Below are 25,316 nucleotides of genomic sequence, written 5' to 3' on the forward strand. Positions count from 1 at the left end.
TTGGGATTGAGCATAAACATACGCATACATATACACCTATATCTAAAAGGATAGAGGAGGAAAGGATGTTTATCTCTGGGCAAAGGACTGGGAAACAGTACTGGGAGTGAGAATATTTTACTGACTTTGCATCTTTTAAAAAAGATTTTATTTATTTATTTATTTGACAGAGAGAGAGAGAGAACAAACGGGGAGTGGCAGGCAGAGGGAGAGGGAGAAGCAGACCCCCTGCTGAGCAGGGACCTCGACCTGGGGCTCCATCCCAGGACCCTAGATCATGACCTGAGCCGAAGGCAGACACTTAACTGACTGAACCACCCAGGCGCCCCTCTCTATCGTTTTTTAAAGTTTTCCTGTATGTGTATCTATGAACTAGTACCCTCTCTGTCCCACCAAAATTTTTAAAAGAGCCTTAGATCTCTAAGGCAAGTTGTAGAGCTATGTGATTATATAATCCATTTTTAAAGAAATTAAGACAGCAAACATGCACAAAAAATTAAAAGCCCTAACTACGTACACGTCCTTCTTTAGGGTTGTGTGAGGCTGTGTAAACGTGGAGAAAAGATTGCAGAAAATTTTCTTGTGCATCCTGTTGCTAGTGCAGGCTAGAGGAACACGTGATGCCCCGCCTCCAGCCCCGCCCCCGGAGCTGATTTCCTCCCACAGTCCTGCCCACCAAGCTTATTCCGGCCACATTCTTGCCCCTGGAATTGGTCTCCGCCCGCCATACCTCCCCTCGACTACGACCCCGCCCATTGCCACGCCCCAGAGCTTGTCACCGCCCACCTGCCCGTCCGCCCTCTCGCTGTTCCCGCCCACAGCCCCTCCCCCAGACCTGGTCTCCGCCCCGATGCCTGGCACTGCCCACAGCCCCGCCCCTTAGGGCTGGTCTCCGTTCCCTGTGCTGACCCTGCCCGAGGCGGTGGGTCCCTCCCTCATTAAACCAGAAATCCTGGCCAGAGGCTGCGATACGCGGTGGTCGACCCCGCCCGACCCCATTCAGAGCCCCTAAACTTCCCTCTCCGCGGCTGCTCCACGGAGACCGGAACTGGGGCGCGAGGCGGCCAGCCCGAGACCGGAAGCGGAAGCGTGGGGCGGTGCCGTGGAAGGAGCCTCGGGTGGTTGCTGCGTGGGGTGTGCGCTCTTCTCCGGGTGACCGGCTTCACTTGGTATGTTTGGCCTCGGGGCGAGGGGCCGGACTCGGAGCGCAGCGGGCAGTCCGGGGCTTCCGGTAGGCGCCCAGGGAGGGGCACGGGCCGCGCGCCTTCCCAGGCCCGGGCTCTGGCGTCCCCGCGTCCCTCTGTCCCCAGCCAGAGTCCCGTTTCCTCCCGTGGGCTGTTTCCTCAGGTCGGTCCCAAGCTGGTGTTCCTCCCAACTCCGGGCACCGCCCCCCTCCACCTTTGAGGGGTGGTTTTGCCCCCGCAGGGGACTTTAAGCAATGTCTGGAGGCATTGTTTTGGTTGTACTAATGCGGGTGTGGGGAGGCGCAACTAGCTTCTAGCGGGTGGAGGCCGGGGATGCAGCTCAGCATCTTACAGTGCACGGAACAGCACCCCTCCCCCAAAAAACGATGCGTAATCTTTAGTGCCGGGCTCGGGACTTCGTGCTGTAGGGCCCCAAAATCTCTGAAGTCCTGGGTCAACCGTGGAAATTGTTTCAAAGTCAGCTGAGTCACTTACCGCCCCCTAAGTGACAAGCCCGGTTTAAAGTGTCCGGAATCATTGAGCGCCTGGGTGGCTCAGCCGGTTAAGCATCAGACTCCCGGTTTTCGCTCGGGTCACAGGATCTCAGGGTCCTGGGATCCAGCAACCCTCTGGGCTCCTTGCTCAGCATGGAATCTGCCTGAGATTCCTTCTCCCTCCCTCGCCCTCCCCTTCCGCTCCTCCTCCCCTCCTCTCTCTCAAAAAAATAAATAAAATCTTTTTTAAAAAATTAAAAAAACATAAAGTATATATAGTCCCCATAAAATCTTGATCCAGCCAGATGAGTTGAGCAAGTCAAATGCACACACAGCATGATGCTGCTTTCTTCCACTTGGGGTGCAGATGGCTGGTGGGGAATCAGGTAAATCCAGTCACTGCCAAAATTTACACTTTAAATAAATTAAAAAAAAAAAAAGACGGGTGGGTGGTCTATTTATCCATGAACAATTACTCCCTATAAAAAGGCCTCAAAAATGATCTTTGTGTCTTTTTTTTTCCCCCAGACAAGAAAAGCATCTCTTGAACTCAAGTTTGTGTTAAAACCAGCTTCAAGGCCCACCAGCCTCACTGATCTGTGGATTTCTGTGACCAGGTGAGGACCATGAGGAATTTGTAACAGGTTCCAGAAGCCTTCACCGTGCAGATGAGCAAGAGTGGGGTTTGTTTTTTTCTTTAAAGATTTTATTTATTTATTTGCCAGACGGAGATCACAAGTAGGCAGAGAGGCAGGCAGAGAGAGAGAGGGGGAAGCAGGCTCCCCGCTGAGCAGAGAGCCTGATGCGGATGCAGGGCTCGATCCCAGGACCCTGGGATCACGACCTGAGCCGACCTGAGCCGAAGGCAGAGGCTTTAACCCGCTGAGCCACCCAGGCGCCCAAGTGAGGGTATCTTAAGAAAAATGTGTATGTTTGTTGGATTATGTTCAAAGGAAAGATACTAAGGTGAGTGTGGTTATGTGTGTGGAAATAAGGCAATAAATACATTTATATGCAAACAAGGACACAGTAAACAAATATGTAAATCACTAAATGTGTGTAATGGTAGAGAAATACAGATTTTCTTGCATTCTGTCCTACTAAAAATTTCAGGATTTTATCTGTAAGGATAAATGCATAAAACTTTTACATGTATATGTAATATTACAAGTCATCCCACTAAAGATTAGCAGGACTTCTCAGCAGTGTTCCCTAGACCCATTCAGTTTGAAATCTAAAGCCCTATCAATGCTCCACAAGGATTAAAAATATATGGACATCTGGGGGAAAAATTCTTTGAACTTCTTTCTGTTAGTAACAGAAATTTAAAATTGAATTGACCAGCAATGGATTTTTTTTTTCATAATGAGATTTAACATTATTTAGAGGAATACCCAACAACTTGTGTGTTGAAGGTAGGGCACTTGTTTCCACAAAGACTGTCCTCTCTACCTTGTCTTCTGGCAGGAATTAACTTTATTTCTTAAAACTTTTCTGAGGTAGGGGCGCCTGGGTGCCTCAGTGGGTTCAGCATCTGCCTTCGGCTCGGGTCATGATCACAGGGTCCTGGGATTGAGCCCCACATCGGCTCTCTGCTCAGGTGGGGGTCTGCTTCTCCCTTTCCCTCTGTGATCTCTCTCACTTGTGCTCTCTCTCAAATAAATAAATGAAATCTTTAAAAGAAAAAAAAACTTTTCTGAAATAACAGTCTGGTGATTCATGTTACAGAGGATCCTGTTAAGTAGTCGTCTGTTGTTGGCTTTTACTAATTCCATGTATGGGTGCACGTGTGTCCCAATTTCATTCTAGATTTCCTGTAATGTTTTGGAGGAGAGTGTTTATTTGTCATGCAATAGATACTCTTTGAGTGCACAGTTTATGGCGAGCAACCCTCCTTGTTTATTTGAAACTGAGAGGCTTACCAGGACACAGGACATTTAGTGATCAATCCAGGACAGTTCTAGACAAACCAGCATGGCTCATGCTCTCGGTGAGCCAGGCCCTGGGCCAGATAACAGAGACCTGGGAGAGCCAAACTGACCTTGTTCTGCCTTCATGGAACTTAGATTCTAATAGGGAATTAGAATTAAATAGGGAATAAAATTACTTACCTTTTTAAATTTAATTCTGTGTTTTTTCAGTATTCCAAGATTCATTGTTTATGCACCACTCCCAGTGCTCCATGCAATCCATGCCCTCCTTAATACCCACCACCAGGCTCACCCATCCCCTTACCCCCCAAAACTCTCAATCAGTTTGTTTCTCAGAGTCCACAGTCTCTCATGGTTCATCTCCCCCTCCGATTTCCCGCAATTCACTTTTCCTTTCCTTCTCCTAATGTCCTTCATGTTATTCCTTATGCTCCATGAGTAAGTGAAACCATAGGATAATTAACTCTCTCTGCTTGACTTATTTCACTCAGCATAATCTCCTCCGGTCCCGTCCATGTTGATAACAAAGCATAATACTCAATTGTGTATGTGGACCATAACTTTTTGTCTGTTGAAGGGCATCTTGGTTCTTTCAACAGTTTGGCGACTGTGGCCATTGCTGCTGTGAACATTGGGGTCCAGATGGCCCTTCTTTTCACTCCATCTGTATCTTTGGGGTAAATTCCCAGTAGTGCAATTGCCAGGTCAGAGGATAGCTCTATTTTTAATTTCTTGAGGAATCTCCACACTGTTTTCCAAAGTGGCTGCACCAACTTGCATTCCCACCAACAGTGTAAGAGGGGTCCCCTTTCTCCACATCTTCTCCAACACTTGTTTACTGGCTTGTTGATTTTGGCCCTTCTAACTGGTGTAAGGTGATATTTCACTGTGGTTTCGATTTGAATTTCCCTGATGGCTAATGATGATGAACATTTTTTCATGTGTTAGACATTTGTATGTCTTTGGAGAAGTGTCTGTTCATGTCTTATGCCCTTTGTTTTTTACATGATTATCTGTTTTTGGGGTGTTGAGTTTGAAGAGTTCTTAATAGATCTTGGAAATCAGCCCTTTGTCTGTAGTATCATTTGCAAATATCTTCTTCCATTCCGTGGGTTGCCTCTTTGTTTTCTTAACTGTTTCTTTTGCTGTGCAGAAGCTTTTGATCCTGATGGAGTTCCAAAAGTCCATTTTTTAATTTTACTTGTTTTCTTTTTTTAAGATTTTATTTATTTATTAGAGAGAGCACAAGCAGGGTGACAGGCAGAGGGAGAAGCAGACTCCCCACTGAGCAGGAAGCCCAGTGTGAGGCTCGATCCTGGAACTCCAGGATCATGACCTGAGCCAAAGGCAGACCCTTAACCGACTGAGCCACCCAGGCCCCCAGGAATTGTGATTTTAAACAACTCATGACAGGAGTGATGTGGGAGCTTGGCACAGAGAACTCAGTCGAGGGAACAGGGAGGCCTTGAGAAGGGCTGACATTTACCGTCAGAGCTGAGGTTGGGGTCAGATTTAGCTAGCTGTAGAGTTTTTGGAGCAAGGGAGTATTTTCAAGAGAGCATTTCAGGCAAAGGGAGTAGCATAAAGACAACCCCAAAGCAGGAGAGAGCCTTGTGTCCTCCATGAGCTGGGAAGACCAGAATGGCTGAGTCGAGACAGCAAAGTGGGGAGCACAGAGCAGGGCAGGCTGGACTGGGTCAGGTCTTAGATTGGACTCTGCTCTGGGACCAGTAGAGAGACATGGTAGCGATGTGAGCACTGGGAGGATGTGATTCACCTTTGGTCTGTGCATGTGGATTAAAATGGACTTCAGGATTCAGAAGGAAGACTTCAGAGGCAAGACCGGGCATGGTAAGAGGAGGTTAAGGGATAAGGTGATGGTTCCCTAAGCCCCAATGGTGGTTGTGGAGTAGGAACGAAGTGGGAAGAGGAGACCCGGGAGTTCAGAACTGAGAAAATGTAATGATACTTTCATTCGTGCTTGTGTTTGTTAGATGGTACCGGGCCCTTCCTCTGCCCCCAGCTCCTGTCCATGAGAACCTGCAGGCCTCCCCCCTCACCCAGGCCCATGCTTTCATCCTGCTTTGCCACTCATAGGCACCCTCCTCCGCATCCTGGAAGAAGTCAGGCCTGAGTAGTCCACAGCTGCCCTGTCTACTGCAGGAACCACGAGTCACCTGTAGCTATTTCAGTGAAACCAATGAGAAACACGATCAAAATTTCATTTTTTTTTTCATTCGTCCTGGCCACATTTCAGTGGCTCAGTATCCACATGTGGCTGTGGCTACCAGCTGGACAGAGCAGAGTTAGAGGACATCTCTGGCATCCCAGAAAGTTCTGCTGGGCAGCACTGGCTCCAGGTGGCCTACCGTCTCCGACCTTCTTCTGGCACAGACATGCATCCAGCTGCAGGCATCACTGAATCTCTAAACTGAGCACAGACCCCCTCTGCCCTCCTGTGACATGTCACCTGCTAGAAGACCCTGATGGGGTCCTCGGAGCCTGAAAGTGCCCCAGGTAACCTGCTTAGCCTGCTTTTCCTCGGGGGCTCCGGGAGGGATCCCAGCCCTCTCATGGCTCAGCTCAGTGACGGGGCTCTTCCAAAGTGCAGATCGGGTCCCTGGTGGGGAGAAAGGAGACATCCTGCCCCTGCGGAAGGGAAGGAGGCTCCACAGCAGTTGGCTGTGGCTGCCCTAACAAATGACCAGAGACTCGGACAGCAACATGGATTTCTTCTCCCATTCTGGAAGGCAGAAATCCTCAGTGGTCAGCAGGGCTGCATTCCTTCCAGAGGCTCTAGGGGAGACTCCTTTTCTGTGTCTTTTCCATCTTGATGGGTCCGTAATCAAAGGGTCGAGACTGATACAAAGCGAAAGTCAAGCAATGCTTTATTTCGCGCCAAGCATCGAGAATCAAAGCAACTGGTCGGAGCCGCCTCTCAAAGAGAGGGCGACCCCTCCCGGCCTTACTGACTAACTTTTAAAGGGCAAGGGTCATGTGGTTGAGCCTGGCCACACACAGGTGACCGATGGGATTGCAACACACAGAGAAAGCTGCATAGTCATGCTAGGTCACACACGAGTGACCAGTTGAATCACAATTTACCCTATAGTAGATATTTGAACGAGCCTATCACCTTGGTCAGAATTGGCGCCCAAAAGGCGGGGCCCACACTCCTTGGTAGCTAGGGAGACAGTATGCGCCCCCACTGGTTGGATGTCTCCACCTGGCCTGACCCGCCCTTGTATTTGGGCGTTGTTACCTGGGACTGGTTTCCCGGACTTGCTTTTAAGTCAGTCCCCTGGGGGAGGAGGGAGGCAGGGTCAGTTTTAAGTTTTTCTGCATCAACAACAAAATCACTGATTAACCGGATGGAATCGCTCTGGCTAAGTAGGCCCTCACACTCTCACAGAGGCCACCTGCGGGCCTTGGCTTGTGGCTCCTGCCTCTGTCTTCAGGGCAGGGCAGGGGGAGGTAGGTAGCAGCTTCCAGTCTCTTTCTCTGACTCCTGCTTCCATCATCCCAGCTCCTTCTCTGACCTGACCATCTTACCTCCCTCTTGTAAGGCCTCTTGTGATGACCTTGGGCTCACCCAGATAATTCTGGATACTGTCCGCATCTCGGGAACCTTACCTTAATCACAGCTCCACAATCCCTTGTCTATGGAAGCTCACACTTTCACAGATTCTGAGGAGTGGAGTCTGGACACCTTTGGGACAGAGGCCCAGGAGGCAAAGAGGCCCTGAACTCTCTCTCCACCCGGCCCAAACTCTTAGTGTCCCAGGTTCCCCTCCCTGCTCACACTCAACAGCCTTTATTGCGTTGATCTTTGGGTGCAGGGAGGGCACAGAGAGACCTCAAGAAGCTGGGTTCTATGTAGTTACATTTGATTCCCGAACTCCAGGGAAAGGAGGCATTCGTTCCCTTTTTATGAAAAGGAAACATCCCTTTTTATAGGGATGACACTGCTTTGAAACTTTTTTTTTCACTTAATTTTAATTTAATTTTAATTAAGTTTAAAATTTTTAAATTCACTTAATTTTAATTTAATTTTTTTTTTCACTTAAATTTATTGGAGATAAGAATGTCTATCAATACCTAGAGATCATCTGTTTCTTTTTTGGCTGGGAGAGTTTCTTCATTCTGTGGGTAGTCCCTAGTTCGTTGAGCTGATTCCCTATTGATGGTCCTTTGATATTCTAAATAAGGCCGGGGTGAATCATCACACCCTTGACCTTTAGTATTTGTGTCCTTGTCCTTTAGTATTTGTGTATCCTGGAGATAGGTTCCTAGATTGTGGTTGGCAGGGAAGGTGTAAATGTTCCTGCATTTTGCCTGCAGCTGGCAATTTTCCTTCCTTAGGAATTAGGTCCCAGCAGTGTATGAGCATGCCTTTCCAGACAGGCTTGCCAAAAGGAGATGTGGTCCACTAGGTCTGTTGATCTGACAGGTTTTTTTTAAAAAAAAGGTTATCTGTGTAGTTGCCGGGTGCATCTCTGTTATTATGAATAAGATATAAGATCACAGGAGGTTCCACCAAGGGTCGTGTCCTTGAAATGGTCGTGGAGAAAACCAGAGGGTCCTGGGCTGAGGAGGAAATGAGTCAGAGCGAGACCCTGTGCCTGTGATCAGAGAGCGAGGGGCTGGGTAGTAAAAGAGAGAAAACGGAAGATAGATTTATTTCACTACTCAAAAACACTGCATCGGGTTTCCATAGTGTAAGAAAGCGTCCATAGAGTGGTCGAGCTGGAAGGGCAAGGCAGGCATGAGACAGTCCGTTGTGCGCGGCTCCTCAAATGTCAGGCAGGACGGAGCCCAGAACAGAGCCGCAGACGCTGGCCTGATACAGAACGGGGTCAGCTCCAAGTCTGTAACAGGAGGGAGGGAGGAACTGTGGTGCATGCGGCCGCTGGGGAGGAGGACCTAGGCGAGCAGGTAGAGCTCCTCCCGTGAAGGTTACTCTGAGAAGTAGGAGGCAGGACCAGCAGCTGCAAGCCAGGGTGTGTTTGTTACCTGTTGTCCCCGACAGAATGTCCCAAACCTCATTGACCGAAGACAATAATGATCATGTGTCATCTTTCATGGTTTTTGTGGTTGGGGAACTCAGAGCAGCTCAACTAGAAGGTTCTAGCTCAGGGACTTTGATGAGTTACCGGCGGGTTGTCCGCTGGGGCTGCAGCGATCCGAAGTCTTGCCGGGCGCTGAGGGTTCACTGCCAAGGCGGTTGGCTTCCAGGCCGGCACGCGGGTGCTGTGTCGGACGGAGGCCTCAGTTCCTCTCCGAGTCACCTCCAGGGTACTCCTGTCACGTGGATCAGCCTGACGCAGGTGGGTGTGGACACCAGGAGGCTTGGGTCACCGAGGACCATCTAGGAAGCTGGTTCCTCTGGAGGGAAGAGAGGAGGGCGTGTGGGGTGTAAAGAGATGGGAGCAGGTGGGCGGGTGGGGAGCTGCACTGACCTACAGGGTGCCGCGCAGGGTCAAGGGCTCTGCGTGCTCGTGACCGTGTTGCCCTAGAGGTGACAGCATCACGGCGCAGGCAGAGGTTTGGAATCACGCCTGGTGGGAGTGCTGCTGGGCAGGCGCAAGGGGGGGTGCAGAGATGAGGACGTGCGTAAGCGCGGGCTGTGAAATCCAAGCTGGGGAAGCGGGAAGTGAGGACAGGGCTTGCCTGAGGAAGCAGGAGAGCGGCTGGACCGAGTCCTTTGTGTGATAGAGAGACATGGAGTGAACAAGGGTGCAGTCTGGGAGGCTGGGTTCAGAGAGACATTTCTGAGCTGCTGTTCTAGATGGTAGAACGGGGTCAGGTGAAGACAGGGTCTAGGGTGGTGCCGATGGAAGGCGTGGCCAACGTGGATGGGGGCAAACTCGCAACACAGTGAGGGTCATCCGCACACCCTCTGACGTCATCTTGACAGTCGTGGGACTGGCGGGGGAAAGATTGATGGGAGGCAGGTGCCAGCGTGTCCAGTTGGTAAAGGGTCGTAGCTGGGACTGTGTGTGTGACAAGCACTTGGATGGGAAGAACGTGCCCTGAGACTCGGTGAGCCTGAGGATTCCATGGGGGCAGCGCAGGCCTGTGCTGGTCGTACCGGTTAGGACAGAAGAGGACAAGTTCTGCCTTCACATGCCCTGCGTTCATCCCCTTCTGAGCAAAGTAAAGACCCAGGACTAGAGACCCCACGTGCGCTTCGAAGGAGGACATGGTGGGCAGGCTGCGACAGGTCCGTCCTCAGTAGCCTGGGGAGGGAGAGAGGCTGTGAAGGCTCCTGTTTCCCCATTTCTTCCAGAACCTGGCCTGCGTGCGCGGTGGGGACGAGAGGAGGAGCGTCCGGGTTCTCTGAGTCCCAGGATGGCAGCCGTGGTTCTGTCCCCCACCTGCGGTAAGTTGGGGGGTCCCCAGAGTCCAAGCATTAAAGGCCCCTGCCCCACAGAGCAGGAGTCACAGGGACCCCATGTAGTTCTTGGGATTTGGGGTGTTGCTGGTTTGGGCGACTGTGGAGATGTCACCTGTGTGGTGAATATGGGAGAGTTTTTGAATTATGCCTCAAATTCTTTCTGTAAACTTGATAAAACAATAGTGCTAGCCCTTGAACTTCAGTTTCCTCCACTGTGAAAGGAGAACTATCGCCTTTTCCTCCAGTGCAGTAAGAGTCTTGGCCTTGGTGAGACAGGGCTCTGCTCTGGCCTCCTGTGAAAGTTGTGTATGCACGCACGTGTGTGTGTGTGTGTTGGGGTATGGTCAGTTACGGGTAGGTGGGGAAGCCCCCACACCGTGAGTGCTAGAATACAGAGCCATCCCGACCTCCTCGGACTCACTTCTTCTCCAGCTCAGCCTTCCCTGTTCTCAGCCTCTCCTCAAAAAGGGTGCACAGAGGAGGAAGGGTCAGTGCATGGCTTCCTGACAAGCTGGTTACCGGTAAGTCAGATACTCCTTTTTCCAAATCATCATTCCCTTGATCAGCAGTCGGATTATCTCTCAGTGACCTGGAGCCCCACAGCCAAACCAGGCCTCGGACGGCGCAGGGTCTCCGGGCTTCTGATGGGGGTGAGGGGCTGCCCAGCCAGCGGCCGTGTTTGTCAACATTTTCTACGTGGCAAAGCTTCCTCCAGGGTTGCTGGCTACGTCATGTTCCACTGAGAATTTTAAGGGGGAGGTAAACTCAAGTGTCCTAGACTCAAGTGATTGATGGTGGCTGTGAGGAAATCACTCATTCATTTACCAGGTATTTCTCTGGCATCTGCCATGTCCCAGGCCTGTGCTCAACCCCAAGACTGAGGGAGATAAGACTGCAGGATTTCACAGTCTCCCTGGAATCAGGGACTCACTTAGAAGAACATTTCACCTTGGCAGTGGGCGTCAGTAGACAGGAGAGGAGCACTGCAGGCTGAGCCCAGAAGCAGTGGAGAGCACAGCTCAGAACCCTCCTCGTATATCTTAAGCTTGGGGTTCCCTGTTTCTGTTCCTGTCGCCTTATCAGCTTGGTGGGGGTAGTCCTTGGCTAAGCCTTGATTCTTATGATGGCTCAGGACTTGGTGACCTTCGAGGATGTGGCCGTGGAGTTCACGCAGGAGGAGTGGGCACTGCTGGACCCCTCTCAGAGAACACTGTACAGAGACGTGATGCAGGAGAACTGCAGGAACCTGGCATCCCTGGGTAAGCCCCGCCTCAGCCCTGCATTTATTAAATGACTCAGGTGACAAGACTTCCTTTTGTCCTTTTTTTTTTTAATTGTCATAACATTCCCATACCATAAAATTCACCATTGTAACTATTCTAAAGCGTACAGTGCAGCAGCTTTTGCTACATTGGCGTTGCCCTGCAGCTAGAACACTGTCCAAATGGGGAACAGTGTCATCCCCTCTCAGCCCCACCCCCGGAAGTGCTCAGTACCCGGTGCCTTTCCCCCTGCCCCCCGCCAGCAGCCACTAGTTTGCCTCCTGTTTCTGTGGCCGAGCCTGTTGAGAACGGTTCACATCATCGGCGTTCCCCAAGATCTGATCTCTTTTGTCTGGCTTCTTGCTTTCGGGCAGCATAGTCGTTAAAGGTCCAGCTGTGGCGTGGCCTGTACCAGCTCGTTATTCCTCGTCGTGACTGAATCACATGCACATTTTTAAAATTCATTCATTGGTTGATAAACATTTGGTGGTTTCACACTGACCAGCTGTTGCAGACAGTGCTGCTGTGAATATTTGTGTCCAGGCTGTCCTTTCCACGTGTTTCTGCTTTTGCTGGGGACGTGTCTGGGAGGGGAAGGCTGAGTCATGTGTTACCACGTTTAGCCTTTTGGGGAGCTGCGCACCATTTTCCACGGCAGCTGCACGGAGGTGTGAGGGCTCTCTTTTCCCCGCATCCCCCCCAACATTTGTTTTTCCGGGTGTAGCCATCCTCATGGTTGCGAAGGGGGATTCCGTGGTTGTTTTGATTTGCATTTCCCTCATCACTAATGACGTTGAGCACTTTTTCACGAAGTAGTCGGCGGTTTGTAGATCTTCTGTGGAGAAGTGTCTGTTCAAGCCCATTTGAAATTCGGTTGTTTATCTTTTGTTCTTGGACTATAAAGATTGGTCATATATTGTGAACACTGATTCCTTATCCAAAATATGACATGGAATTAATTTCTCCCATGTGGTGGTATATTTTGATTTTCTTGATAGTGTCCTTTGACACACCAAAGTTCTTTATAGTTAAAAGTCTGTTTCTGGATTTATGTGTCTTTCCCACCCACCCCCCCGCCTTTGTTTGTTTTGTTTCTTAAATTCCACATATGAGTGAAATCATATTTTTCCAAAGAAGACATCCAGATGGCCAACAGACCCATGAAAAAGTGCTCAGCATCACTCATCATCAGGGAAACATACATCAAAACCACAGTGAGGTACCACTGCACACCTGTCAGAAGGGCTAAAATCAACAACACAAGAATCAGGTGTTTGTGAGGACGTGGAGAAAGGGGAACCATCTTGCTCTGTTGGTGGGAAGGCAAACTGGTATACCCACTCTGGAAAACCGGATGGAGATTCCTCAAAATTAAAAACAGAGCTACCCTATGACTCAACAGTATTTATCCAGAGGATACAAAATTTCTGCTTCAAAGGGACACCTGCACCCCAGTGCTGATAGCAGCAATGTCCACTTCTGTAGGAGACTGTTCTTTCCCCATTGAATTGTTTTTTACTCCCTTGTCAGAAATTGACCACAGATGTATGGGTTTACACTCACTCAGTCCTGTTCCATTGATCGCTGTGTCTCTTCTTGTGCTGGTGCTGCGGCATCTAGTACTCCAGCTTTGACCTAAGTTTTGATGTCAGGAATTGTGAGAATTCCTATTTTATTCCTTTTCAAGACTCCTCTGTTTGAGATCCTTGGCAAATCCACATGAATTTTAGGGTCAAGTTTGTCCATTTATGCAAGTAAGAGCTGTTGGAGTTTTGGTGCTGATTGCGCTGAATCAGTATATCACTTTGGTTAGTATTGTCACCTTAACAATATCAAGTTTTCCAAGACACATCTTTCGGTCACTAATTTTTTTTTTATTCTATTATATTCAGAGAAAATACTTTCTATGATTTCACTGCTTTTAAATTTATTCAGACTCATTTTACGGCCTAACATATGGTCTGTCTGATCTGGAGAACGTTCCATATGTGTATGGATGAATGTGTGTTCTGTGGTGGAGCGGAGTATTTTATATGTCTGTTAGGTCTGGTGAGTTTGTAGGATTGTTTAAGTCCTCCTTTTCCTTATTAACCTTCTAACTAGTTTTTCTACCCATTGTTCGAAGCGGGATGTTCAAGTCTGCAACTATTGTAGAACTCTCCATTTCTTTCTCCCTTCAATTCTGTCAATTTGAAATCTAGTATTGTAGAATTCTGTTTTTATTGGTCTGTAATTGTTACATTTTCTGGATGAATTACCTTTTTATCATTAAAGAATATCTTTGTGTCTCATAACAGTTTTTATCTTAAAGTCTGTTTTGCCTGAAATTAATGTAGCTACATTATCTTTTGGTTGCTCTCTGCATGGAACATATCTTTCCATCTGTTGACTTTCAGCCTCTTAGTGTGTTTGGATGTAAATTGAGTCTTTCATGGATAGCATATAATTGGATATTTCTTATCTATTCTGCCAAAATCTGCCTTTTATTTGGACAGATTAATCCATCTACATTTAAGGTAATTACTGATAAAGACCCACGTATGCCATTTTGTTATTTTCTACATGTCTTATACCATTTTTGTTCCTTAGTTCTTTCATTATTATTTTTGTGTTAGATGTTTTCTAGGGGACCCTTTGGATTTCTTTTTGTGTTTTAGTTTTTTTTTTTTCATGGTTGTCCTGGAGAACTGCAATTAACATTTTAACTTATAGCAGTTTGTTTTGGTTTAGTACCAACTTTGTGTCAACAGCATACAGAATTTTTGCTCTTGTATAGGTGTGTGCACACACACACTCGCTTTATATTGCTTTGTCACAAATTGCATGTTTATGCCTTCTGTGCCCATTAACATAGATTCATAATTATGGGCTTAGGCATTTCTCTTGTAAGTCATGTAAGAAAAAGAAGAGAATTTCAAACCAAAAATACAATTATTCTTGGTTTATGTATTTTCATTTCTCTGATTCTCTGTTTCTTTGTGTGATTTGAGTTAATATCCATTATCCTTTCATTTCAGCCTGAAAGCCTCCCATTAGCATTTCTTGTAGGATAGATGTGCTAGTGATCTCTGTGTCTCAGTTTAGCGTACTTGAGGTTTCTTAAACTTTTGGTTGTGTCCATTTCTGTTTTTCATCAGTTTTTTTTGGAAGTTTTTGGCCATTATTTCTTCAAATATTCTTTCTACCTCATTCTCTTCTCCACTTAAGGAACTCCCATGATGTGTCTGTTGGTGTGTTTGATGGTATCCCACAGGTCTTTAGGGCTCTGTTCATGGGGGGTTTTTTTTGTTTTTTTGTTTCCATTTTTTTTTTTCTTTCTCTTCTTCCAGTGAGGTAGTAGAAATTGTCCTGTCTTCATGCTTATTGAGTCTTTCTTCTTCCTGCCAATATCTGCCGTTAGACAGCTCTTCTGACTTTTTTTCATTTCGGTTTTTGTACTTTTCAACTCCAAAATTTCTATGTAGGTTCTTTTTGTAATTTCTGTTTCTTTAACATGTGTTCTGTTTCATGAGAATTCATCCTGGTTTCCTTTATTCTTTATACACAGTTTTCTTTTCATCTTTGAGCATACTTTAAAATAGTTGATTTAAATTCCTTGGCTACTAAGTCTAACAGCCGGGCTTCCTCAGAGAGGAATTTTTTTTTTCCTGTAATGAAAATATCAAATCAAAATATTGTTGTTGCAAAATGGACATTTGGAACATTATTGTATGGCAATTCTGGAATCAGGTTTTTCCCCATCACCAAAATTTGTTGTTGTTGCTTGTTGTATGTATGTTTAGTGATACTCCTGAACTAATTTTGTAATGTCCGTACTTGTCGTGTGTGGTCCCAGAAGACTATTATGTTAACTTCATGGTTAAAGATTTTTTTAAAGGGTTGGAACAAAAGTAAAAACCTGTTGTCTCTGCAGATGTGTTCCGTGTGTGTGTATAGGAACATACCTTCAAATCAGCAGGCACTGTACAACTCTGCCGTTAATCTTCACTTTCTGCTTGTGCAGAACTTAAAGGTCAGCCAAAGCTGAGGACTTAGTGCTGTTTCAGGTCTTTTCTGAGCATGCGCCCAATCCTAGCCTTCTAGATGCAAAGAAATGGGAGGGCAACTTTTTGGGGTGGTGGGGCAACTTTTAAAAATTCCCCAAAACATCTTATTTCATACTTTTCTTGCCAAGTTTCTTGGGTGGTCTTTTGTTTTCCTGTAATATTTCATAGGCCTCAGGCAGTGGTGGCTAATATATTTTCCTTGAAATGTATTCAGTACATCCCCACTGAGTACCCAGCTCAGCCCTTGGAGAATTTGAGATTAGATAAGTAAAGGCAGGCCCTTGGAGCCAAACCTTCAGAAAGATCAAAACAACCACAGAACTTTGAGAATAAGGTCCATCCTGCTCCCTCTGGTGCTAGGAATGTGGGCTCTCATCTTCAAGGTCACAGCCAAAGCAGAGAATAGAGGATGAGACAAGAGTCAGTGAAAATGTCAGCTGGTTATTGTCCTTGAATAAACAATTTCCAAGTTGCTATGAACTTTTGATAAGTTTCCAAAGTTCTGATAAAGTTGATTCTGATGGTTTTCCCCAGTTTTTTCACTGTTTTTTTAGAGTTATGGACTTTTGGTTCAATATCCCTCAGTTTTCACCATTGTCTCTTCTCACCAGTCTTTCTGAAGCACTTCTGTGTCCCCGGGTCTATGCTGGGTTTAGGAATACAGTGATGAATGAGACAGATGTCTCATGGAACTTTCTGTCTGATGCCTTCCCTGTGAACTGAATAGCTGTTCCTTACCCTGACTTTACATTCTCCATGGTTAAAAGCTTTAGAGCTTCTAAAGTATGTATGTAAACTTGGACATGGACTTTGGGACAGTGTATGTCCTGTCACTTGGGTATTGGGTGTGCTTGAATTTTTGTTTCTTGGGAGTTACTATATTCATTATAATTTATGTGTAGTTATTCCACTGCTGCAAAAGCCATACTTGATCATCTTCAGAATTGTCAGCTCCAGTTTCATGGGGTTGCTTGTCACCTGTACAGTCACCCAACATCTTCTGTCTTTTCTCTGTGAATAGGGTATCACGTTGATAAACCCAGTCTTATCTCCCAGTTGGAACAAGAAGACAAGGTGGTGACGGAGGAGCGGGGAATCCTCCCAGGCTCCTGTCCAGGTGAGCATCAGGTGGACTGGTGGAGACTTGTCATTTTGAGGAATAGCTCTGGTCCGTGATTTGGGGCTTGGGAGTATTACATTTAGGAAATGTCAAACAGGGAAGTTTATACAATGTCTTTTTCTCTGACAAAGATGGTCAAGAACATTTGGTATGAGCTTACTTGTATACATTCTTTCTTTCCTTTTTGCCTTTTGTTAAGTATCTCATACATTACCTTGGAGTCAGAGGGAGGGGGGATAAAAGACATGTTTTCATTTTTTTTTTAATTAAAGTGTAATTACATACAATGTTACATTAGTTTCAGGTGTACAGTGTCATGATTTGACAAGTTTCTTAAGTTGTACTATGCTTACCACAGGTATAGCTACCATCTGTCACCATACAATGCTATAATAGTCCTTTTCCTTTTTAAATAAATCTCATATGAGCACTTTCTTCAATGCCTTCCTACTTTGCACTCCTGATAATCCCTTCTTCTTAAATCTCTGATCGGTCTTAATCCTTTTAGAATCATTTTTTGAATACCTACAATTTTCATACTCCTTGCACTTTCATGGCAAAATGCTGATCCCTCAGAGTCTGCATTTACTCATATGTGCACTTTACTATTTCTTTTCTCCATCAACTTAAATTTCTTTTCATTTTTTTCCCCCAGATTTGGACACAGTACTTAAAGCCAAATGGTTAACTCCCAAGAAACATGATTTTAGAAAAGAACATTCCAGTGGTATAAAAGCGGTAAGACTAATATGGCTGATTTCTGGGTTGTTGTTTTTTTTTTTTTTTTTTGCACAGTAGGAGAGTAAGTTAGAAAAGTCGCAAAGTAAACAGAGTCATTAAAGGAAAGTCATTTACACCATGGGAAATTGTGTCTCGGGAGAGATTCTGTGAAAAGCTGTGAATTTGGGGAAAACTATAAGTTAGCTCCAAACTTGTTTCTTCACTGGGAGTTTCTACAGGTAAATATTTTCTTAAATGTGACCAGAATATTGGCTGTTGAAATACAAAGTGGTTGGGGCGCCTTGGTGGCTCAGTGGGTTAAAGCCTCTGCCTTCGGCTCAGGTCATGATTCCAGGGTCCTGGGATCGAGCCCCGCATCAGGCTCTCTACTCAGCAGGGAGCCTGCTTCCACCTCTCTCTCTATTTGCTTGCCTCTCTGCCTACTTATGATCTCTGCCTGTCAAATAAATAAATAAAATCTTTAAAAAAAAAAAAAGAAATACAAAGTGGTTTATCAGAGTTTATCAGAAGATGCTCTGTGAATAGTGATAAGGAATTGTGGCAAAGCATCCATCTTTTGTAATTTCTAAAAGCTCAGACCAGGCAGAAGCCATATTAAGCACTGAAAATAGCCAAAACATCGATTGTAATAATACAACAGAATTCCTGGGAAAGAGCGTTCATATGCATAAAAATTCATTGAATATTAAAAATACTATAAATTACAGTTATGATTCATCTCTCAATTAACAGGAAAGAAATCATCTTGGAGTAAAACTCAACGAATGTAACCAGTGCTTTAAAGTCTTCAGCACAAAATCTAACCTCACTCAGCACAAGAGAATTCATACTGGAGAAAAACCCTATGACTGTAATCAGTGTGGCAAATCCTTCAGCAGTAGATCTTACCTTACTATTCATAAGAGAATACATAATGGAGAGAAACCCTATGAATGCAATGACTGTGGGAAAGCCTTTAATGATCCCTCTTCCCTTAGACTGCACGTGAGAATTCACACTGGAGAAAAACCCTATGAATGTAATCAGTGTTTTCATGTTTTTCGCACTAGTTGCAACCTCAAAAGCCACAAGAGAATTCATACAAGAGAGAATCACCATGAATGTAATCAGTGTGGCAAGGCCTTCAGCACAAGGTCCTCCCTTACTGGGCACAATAGTATTCATACAGGGGAGAAACCTTATGAGTGCCACAATTGTGGGAAGACCTTTAGGAAGAGCTCATATCTGACACAGCATATGAGAACTCATACTGGAGAAAAACCCTATGAGTGTAATCAGTGTGGAAAATCCTTCAGCAGTAGCTTTTCTCTTACTGTGCACAAGAGAATCCATACTGGGGAGAAACCCTATGAATGCAGTAACTGTGGGAAAGCATTTAATAATCTCTCAGCTGTTAAGAAACACGTGAGAACTCACACTGGAGAAAAACCCTACGAATGTAATCACTGTGGAAAATCTTTCACCACTAACTCTTACCTTTCTGTGCACAAGAGAATACATAATAGGTGGATATGAATACAATAACTAGGAAAGCATTCATTGATTTCTTAATTCTCAGACAACTGATGGGAACTCACTAGATGTATGAGTTAGCTGTTGCTGCGTAACAAATTTCCCTCCGAAGCACAGGGGCTTCAGACAACATACGTTAATTATCTCACAGTTTCTGTAGGTCAGGGATTTGGAAACAGCTTAGCTCTGTAGTTCTGGCTCAGGATCTGTCATGAGGTGAGGCCAAGATGTGAGCTGGAGCAATGCTCATCTGAGTCTTTACTGCTGAAGAATCTTCTTCCAAAATGGCTAGCTCACATGTCTGGCACATTAATGCCAGTTGTTGGCAGGGAACCTTCATTACCTCACTCTCCACAGGGCTATAAGTATCTTCATGATGCAGCAGCAGGTTCCTCCCAAAGCATTTGATCTATGGGAGTGCTAACGCAGAAGCCACATTGTCTTTTTCGACCTAGCCTCCAAAGAATCTGTTATCACGTCTTCCAGACTGTATTGCTCACACAGTGGGGGAAGAAACTACACAGGGTATGTATAGTAGCAGACAGATCATAAGGAACCATCTGAGAAGCTTGCCATGAAATCAGTGAAGAAAAGCCTTTAGCGGACTCTCGTTCTTTTAACCTAGTCTATATGAAGTAGCCTTTAATAAGTCATGTTAATTCACTCTGGAGAGAAACATCATGCGTGCAATCTTTGTGGTACGCTTGCAACGCAGACTCACCCCAACGTCCACAAAAGATTACTTGCGGGGAGAAACCTGAAGGAGACAGTAGCTGTAGGAAAGCCTTTGTGATATTTCTAGGGAGTCGTGCAACAGTTCAGACTAAGGAGAAAACCTTATGAATATCATCAGAATGCAGAAACCTTCATGGACTCCCATCACTGAGAGCACATGTGAGAAATCACTACTGAGGAATATTCGTAGAAAGAATGTGGAAAACCCTTCAGCACAAGTGTTCGCATTACCGAGCAAAAGATGGGAGAGATTCTGAACACAGTTACTGTGGGAAAGCCTTGAATGTCCTCTCAGTTTCTAAGAAGCATGAGGATTTATCCCGGGGAGAGAGTCCTGTTGAATGTCATCAGTCCTGCAAAGTCATTTTTCCACATTCCTTAGGAAGCTGAGAATTCCCTGCAGACACTTGTGAATATAAAGACCAAGGGAATGCCTTGACAAATACCTCCTACATTAGGAAAAATAGCAAGTTTTCTCTGGATGCAAAAGTTGTGAGTGTATTAATTTTGAAAAATCTTTTAGTGATTCTTTGTTGATTTGTGAGAACCTACATTGGAGGCAAACCCTAGAAAAGTAATCAGTATGAGGATGCCTCAGCTCTTTACTGAATGGCCACAAAATAAACTGGGAATGGAAAGAATAGTGAGTGTGAGATTGCTTCTGTCAGTGTCTCATACTAAGATTGGGCCACTAATTCATTAGTCTTTAGTCTTTTGTTTTAGTATAAACATATATCTATAGCTGTACCCTAAAATAAACCTTAAGTTATGTCCCATAGTTTTGTAGGTAATATGTTTGCTATAATTTACTCTTTAAAAATATTAGTGCATAGCATATCCAGAAAGGCATTTCTGAATATCTCCTGAGTAAATTCTTTTATCGTAGTGGAAATTAAACTATATTTACTGTGTACTTTTCATAGTTTAAAGGCATTATTGTCAGGTAAGTGGAGTTGATGATGCGGATTCTTTTTTTACCTTTCTACCCTAGTATGGCATTTTGTTTAGCTTCTTTCCCAATGTCCATTGTCCCCTGCTTATTTACTTTAAAAAATGTTTTTATTGTTGTTCAAGTTATCAATGAGCAGGATTGAAAATAATCTATAAGGCTTCTTTGAAGCCCAGAGGGGTATTGCCTTACTCTCCTGACCATATAGAAGTAGGTAGAAGTCACTGGGGAGAACATCATTTGGCTTGTTTGCCTCATCTATATCCTGTTCATCTTGCCCGTTCTTTCTCTTGGAAATGGACTCAAGGCCAAGAGTTGGAAGAGCTATATTTTTATCATAATGACAAAAACCACAGTGCAGCAAAAAATTACAATGATACGGGCATCTCCAAAACTTCTGATTGGCAGTATCTGCTCTGGACTGCTTGTTCCCAGACTTATCCTTATATGATTAAAAGTAACCTCTAACTGGTTGAAGCCAAAGTCCTTTTTTTAGTTTGTTTTTGAGATGATGTTCTGTTCCTGTCCAGCTAAATGCAATATCTAACTGGTAAGCCTATTAGTTGGTCACATTTTATTAGTGTTTCATGTTTCTTTGAAAATAATGTTTATTCTCTAAGTTTTAGATGTAGAGTATGTACCCATAAACTCAAGCTAATTGTGTTTTCAGATATAGTATGTACTTTGAGATTTCTGTCCTCAAATTTATTTAATGATAGATATGTATTAAAGTCTTGTGCTATGGGTATGGATTAACACTTTTTTGTCATTTCTGTCATTTTTTTTTAATGTATTTTGATGTACAAGCACATTCAGGATTAGGTTTTTTTCTTGTGAATTGTTCCTTAGGTTGGGATCATTTTTTTATACTGGATTATTTCAGTACATTAATAAATGACTGAACACTTACATAGCCCTTCCTATAGATGAGGCACTCTTCTGAGGTTATTATTGAGTACTCAGTGTAAGCTTAAGGAAATATGTACTGTTACTGTCCTCATTTTACAGTAGAGAAAACTAACATGGTAGTTTGCCTGTTACTTGCCTGAGCTCCCTGGCTAGTAAATGGTAGATCCCGGATTTGAACCCAGACAGTCCATGTTCTTAACCACTAGTCTATCTATTGAGTATAATGTATATGTCAGGTACTGTTTAAGACACTGGTGTTCATAGCAATATGTGAAACTCAAATTTGCTATTGAAGCACTTACATTCTAATGGGGGAAAGACAGATTATGAAAAAATCAAAACGTGCTATTTTGAGTGTTGAGCAGAAAAACAAAGCATTATAAAATAGTTAAAGGGGATTGGGATCTTTCCATTGTATAGGCATAGAAAGGGAAAACCTCTTAGTTAAAGGATACTTGAGCAGAGACCCTAATGAGTTGAGAAGGTGAGTCATGAACTTGTGTGACTTCACCTTCTTTCATCCTTCTGATTTCATGCCCAGGCTCCCCATTGACCAAACCCAACCAGAGACCTAAGGCAAGGAAGCCCATTGATGTAGCTCATATTGATTAACGTTACTAGGTTGAGCAAGGTAGAGAAAGTGGGTCCATTGGGGCAAATGGAAGCTATCCAGAACTGTTCACCCCTTCTGCTTCTCAGTCTACTTTTGTCAGTCATCTGGGCAGAAAGTTCTTATCTCTGAATTCTATCAGCTACCATACTGTCTTGGGTATTGTCAAAGCACTGATGCTCCCACCTATCGTCTAGAACAGTCTCCTTCACAAGTGTTCGTATAAGATGGGTTGTGGGCTCTTGGAAGCAAAGCACAAAAATAACCTAAAAGCCCTAGTTTCCAGAGAGGGAACACTTTTCCCAGCAAAGTAAGGGTCCCATTGAGCTTTGTGATTGCTATGAGACCAGCACCTGAGGAAAAAATTCACCCTAGCTTCTGCACAGGTGGTCCTGTGCCAGAGGATGTGGGGTTTCTGTTCTACAGTGAGGGCAGAGAAGACATTTGGCACTCAGGTAATCCTTTGGGATGTCTCTCTCCCCAATTTTGTTGATAAATGTAGCAGCTATATCCTGAAAAGGGCATGTTGACCAGGTGTTCAAATTCCTCAGAGGTGAGGATCTGGATCATCCCTCCAAGTAAGCCTCCTTGTCCAGCAGAGGTTGTAGTCAAGGGTGTAGGGAATCTAGGATGGGATAGTAGAAGTGTGGTGATTAAGTATCAGTTGCAAGGTGCCTGGGTGCTCAGTTGGTTGAGGACCTGCCTAACTCTTGATTTCAGCTCAAGTCATGATCTCAGGGTGGTGAGATCAAGCCCCATGCTGGGCTCTGCCCTCAGCATGGAGTCGGTTTGTCTCTCTCCTTCCCCCCTGCATCTCCTCCCACTTGTACTCGCTCTCTCTCCCTCTTTCTTTCTCAAATCATTAAAAAAAACAACAAAGTATCAGTTGCAACACCATGAAAAGCTGCTTTTGAGAACTGTCTATAATTTGTTCTACTATTCTTCATCTTGAAAGTTTGCAACAAAGATGCAGAAACTAAGATGACCAACCAGAATCCTGTGTGCATTTACTTTTAAGAAGCTAGTGTATCCAAGTGGCGTAAGTGTTGGGCCATAGTGGTGACAGTGATATATTTCTCCGATTCTTTCAGGACTAAGTTACTCATTCCTCCAGCTGCTAGAAGCATTCTAATGGTTTGTCCTGCCATTCTGTTTGGAATTCTCTTGGGCCAAAGGAAAGCACCACACCTCCGTTTATGTCCACGCTCAAGGGGCAGCCCAATTCCAATAACTAGTTCATATGAGGCATACAAATGCCCAATTCCTTTGCCTCAATTTGTGACACCCCTGAAGGGCCACCCAGCTCTAGAACTTCCCATGGGATCAAATGTTACCTCTGTTTTTAACTTTACTAGAGTTCAGTCTCTTATTCTGCCCAATCTTGTTTCTCTCCTTTAGACATGGTTACATCAAACAAATGACAGACTTTTTGTCCTAAAGTTTTATTTCTTCATCTGTAAAATAGAAACAATGAAATGCCTACTTTGTAGATTAGTATTAAGGATTCAGTTAACATATATACGGCATTTATGAGACTTCTGGTGTATAGGAAACATTTTATTTTCTATTATAAGTTAATTAAAATTTACTGTAGGAATATACTGAGCAAGATAAGCCACACAAAGTAAATATTATATGAATCTTAATTTTTAATCTTAATTTTAAGAACAGCAAAATAAAAACTGATAGGAAAAAAATCAGAGTATTGGTTGCATCTAAACTCAGGTTGTGGAGGTGAGGGATAAGGAGCAGGGATTGACTGAGATGTGACATGAGGGAACTTTATGGGGTGAAAAGAATGTTCTGCCTCTCAAAAGAAGTATAGTTTACCTAAGTGTATGCATTTGTCACAACACATTAAACTATACACTCAAGATATGTATATTGCATTGCATGTAACTTATACCTCAGTTTGATTTATTTTGCTAAGGGAAAGCAGCCAAATATGAAAAACCATTTATTCTATGATTCCATTGTATGGCATTTGAGAAAAGACAAAACTCTAGGGAAGGACAACAAATCAATGATGTTCAGGGGCAAGGAGTAAGAAAAGGGGATGGTTGCAAAGGGGCAGCGCAAAGGAATTTGGGAGTGATGGATTTGTTCTCTTGTGACTGTTGATTGATACACAACTCTATGCACTTGGCAAAACCTACAGAAATGTACACCATGAAGAGTGGATATTATTGTAAGTTAAAAAAAATAATCTGCCAGGTAGCAGAGGGAATGCAAAATAGACTAAACTGTAATGAATAACATAACCACAAGGAAGGAAACCAAATTTACTTTGGAAAGCTGTATTTTGACCAGATATGTAAGACTGGCTACAAAAAGAAGAGTCCAGAAATCCTGCACTTCAGTTCAAAAATTTGTTTCTTACAATGTTGTGGATTAGTGATTGCAAAACTTCTATGTGTATACTAAGGTTGAACAAGTAAACATGTAGCTCATGAAAGCTTCTCACTGTCCAAGAGAAATTTTACAAACAAGAAGAGAGAGAAGACTAAAACACTGTGGTGTTGGATTGGATTGGAGTTGGAGGTAGGTAGTATGAATTCATGCTTTTTGATGGATGGATAGTGTGTGTGTGTGCACGTGCGTGCGCGTGCATAGGCTAGGACACATTCTTATATTCCAAGACCTCTCAGTTCAGAAGGCCCAGTAGCAATGACAGTCCAGTAGGAATGAGAACACTTACTGCCTACCCAGATCTAGGTTTCTAAAATACTATTCTTGAAGAAAAGGAAGAAGAAGAAGAACCAGGGCTTTTTGGAGAAATGGGGGCTGTTATAGAGAACATAGAACCTCATCCTGAAATATCTTGAGTTTTTCCTAATGGAAAATAAAGACTGACTAAGAAGAAGCCCCAAAAATTTGCCCAAAAATTTCCCTTAGGTCCTTAAATAATACCTAAGCTAGGCATGTGCAGGGGAAGACACTAGGAGGCTTCGAAGAGAGTAGCTATTGAAAGCTGAAGGTTGTGCAGAGATTTCAGAGATCACACATGCCAGGAGTTGGAGGTTGGTTTTTGGACTCTTCTGGAGTGGAATGACCCTGGTAAAATACATGCATATATAGTGGGTTTCAATTAATGTCCCTAGAAATGTCACACCTTGAGACTCAGTACCACGCACTACCAGTAAGGACTGCATCTTAGAAGTCAGGGCAAAAATGGAATATATCTATGCTTTTAGAGGCTAAAACAGCCTTTATAGACTCAAGGTCATCTATTAATACTATAACTTCCTGCCATAACAAAACCTAATCTTCAGAGGAAGGTACAATTGTCGCGGCCGGCGCAACAAATCGACCAGGGTCGAGAGGGTAAGAGGATGCTGAAAAATTAAGAAACAGAGATGGGGGCAGGAGGAGCACCAAGGAGGATGTCCAATAGTGCCAATTTTATTCAAGGCAGCAAGGCATTAT

The 25,316-nt window shown here is 44.4% G+C and overlaps 1 protein-coding gene across 2 annotated transcripts; it reads left to right on the plus strand.

Annotated features, from left to right (window-relative positions):
* Positions 1-1,105: 1,105 nt before the first annotated feature.
* Positions 1,106-21,129, plus strand: LOC111161801 (zinc finger protein 558). Of its 2 annotated transcripts, none has more exons than XM_022525770.1 (7): positions 1,106-1,169; positions 2,207-2,295; positions 9,899-10,527; positions 11,139-11,265; positions 16,336-16,431; positions 17,090-17,172; positions 17,908-21,129. In XM_022525770.1, the coding sequence occupies exons 3-7, from the start codon at positions 10,315-10,317 to the stop codon at positions 18,688-18,690; spliced, it is 1,302 nt and encodes a 433-aa protein (XP_022381478.1). In that variant the 5' UTR covers positions 1,106-1,169; positions 2,207-2,295; positions 9,899-10,314; the 3' UTR covers positions 18,691-21,129. The 2 variants fall into 2 exon arrangements, with proteins under 2 accessions (XP_022381478.1, XP_022381479.1); XM_022525771.1 differs by lacking the exons at positions 1,106-1,169; positions 2,207-2,295 and adding an exon at positions 4,969-6,126 and having other exon boundaries at positions 9,899-9,991; positions 10,439-10,527.
* The last annotated feature ends 4,187 nt before the right edge of the window (positions 21,130-25,316 follow it).

This window comes from Enhydra lutris, unplaced genomic scaffold (assembly GCF_002288905.1).
Source record: "Enhydra lutris kenyoni isolate GAN:26980312 unplaced genomic scaffold, ASM228890v2 scaffoldscaffold86, whole genome shotgun sequence".
Classification (NCBI taxonomy): domain Eukaryota; kingdom Metazoa; phylum Chordata; class Mammalia; order Carnivora; family Mustelidae; genus Enhydra; species Enhydra lutris.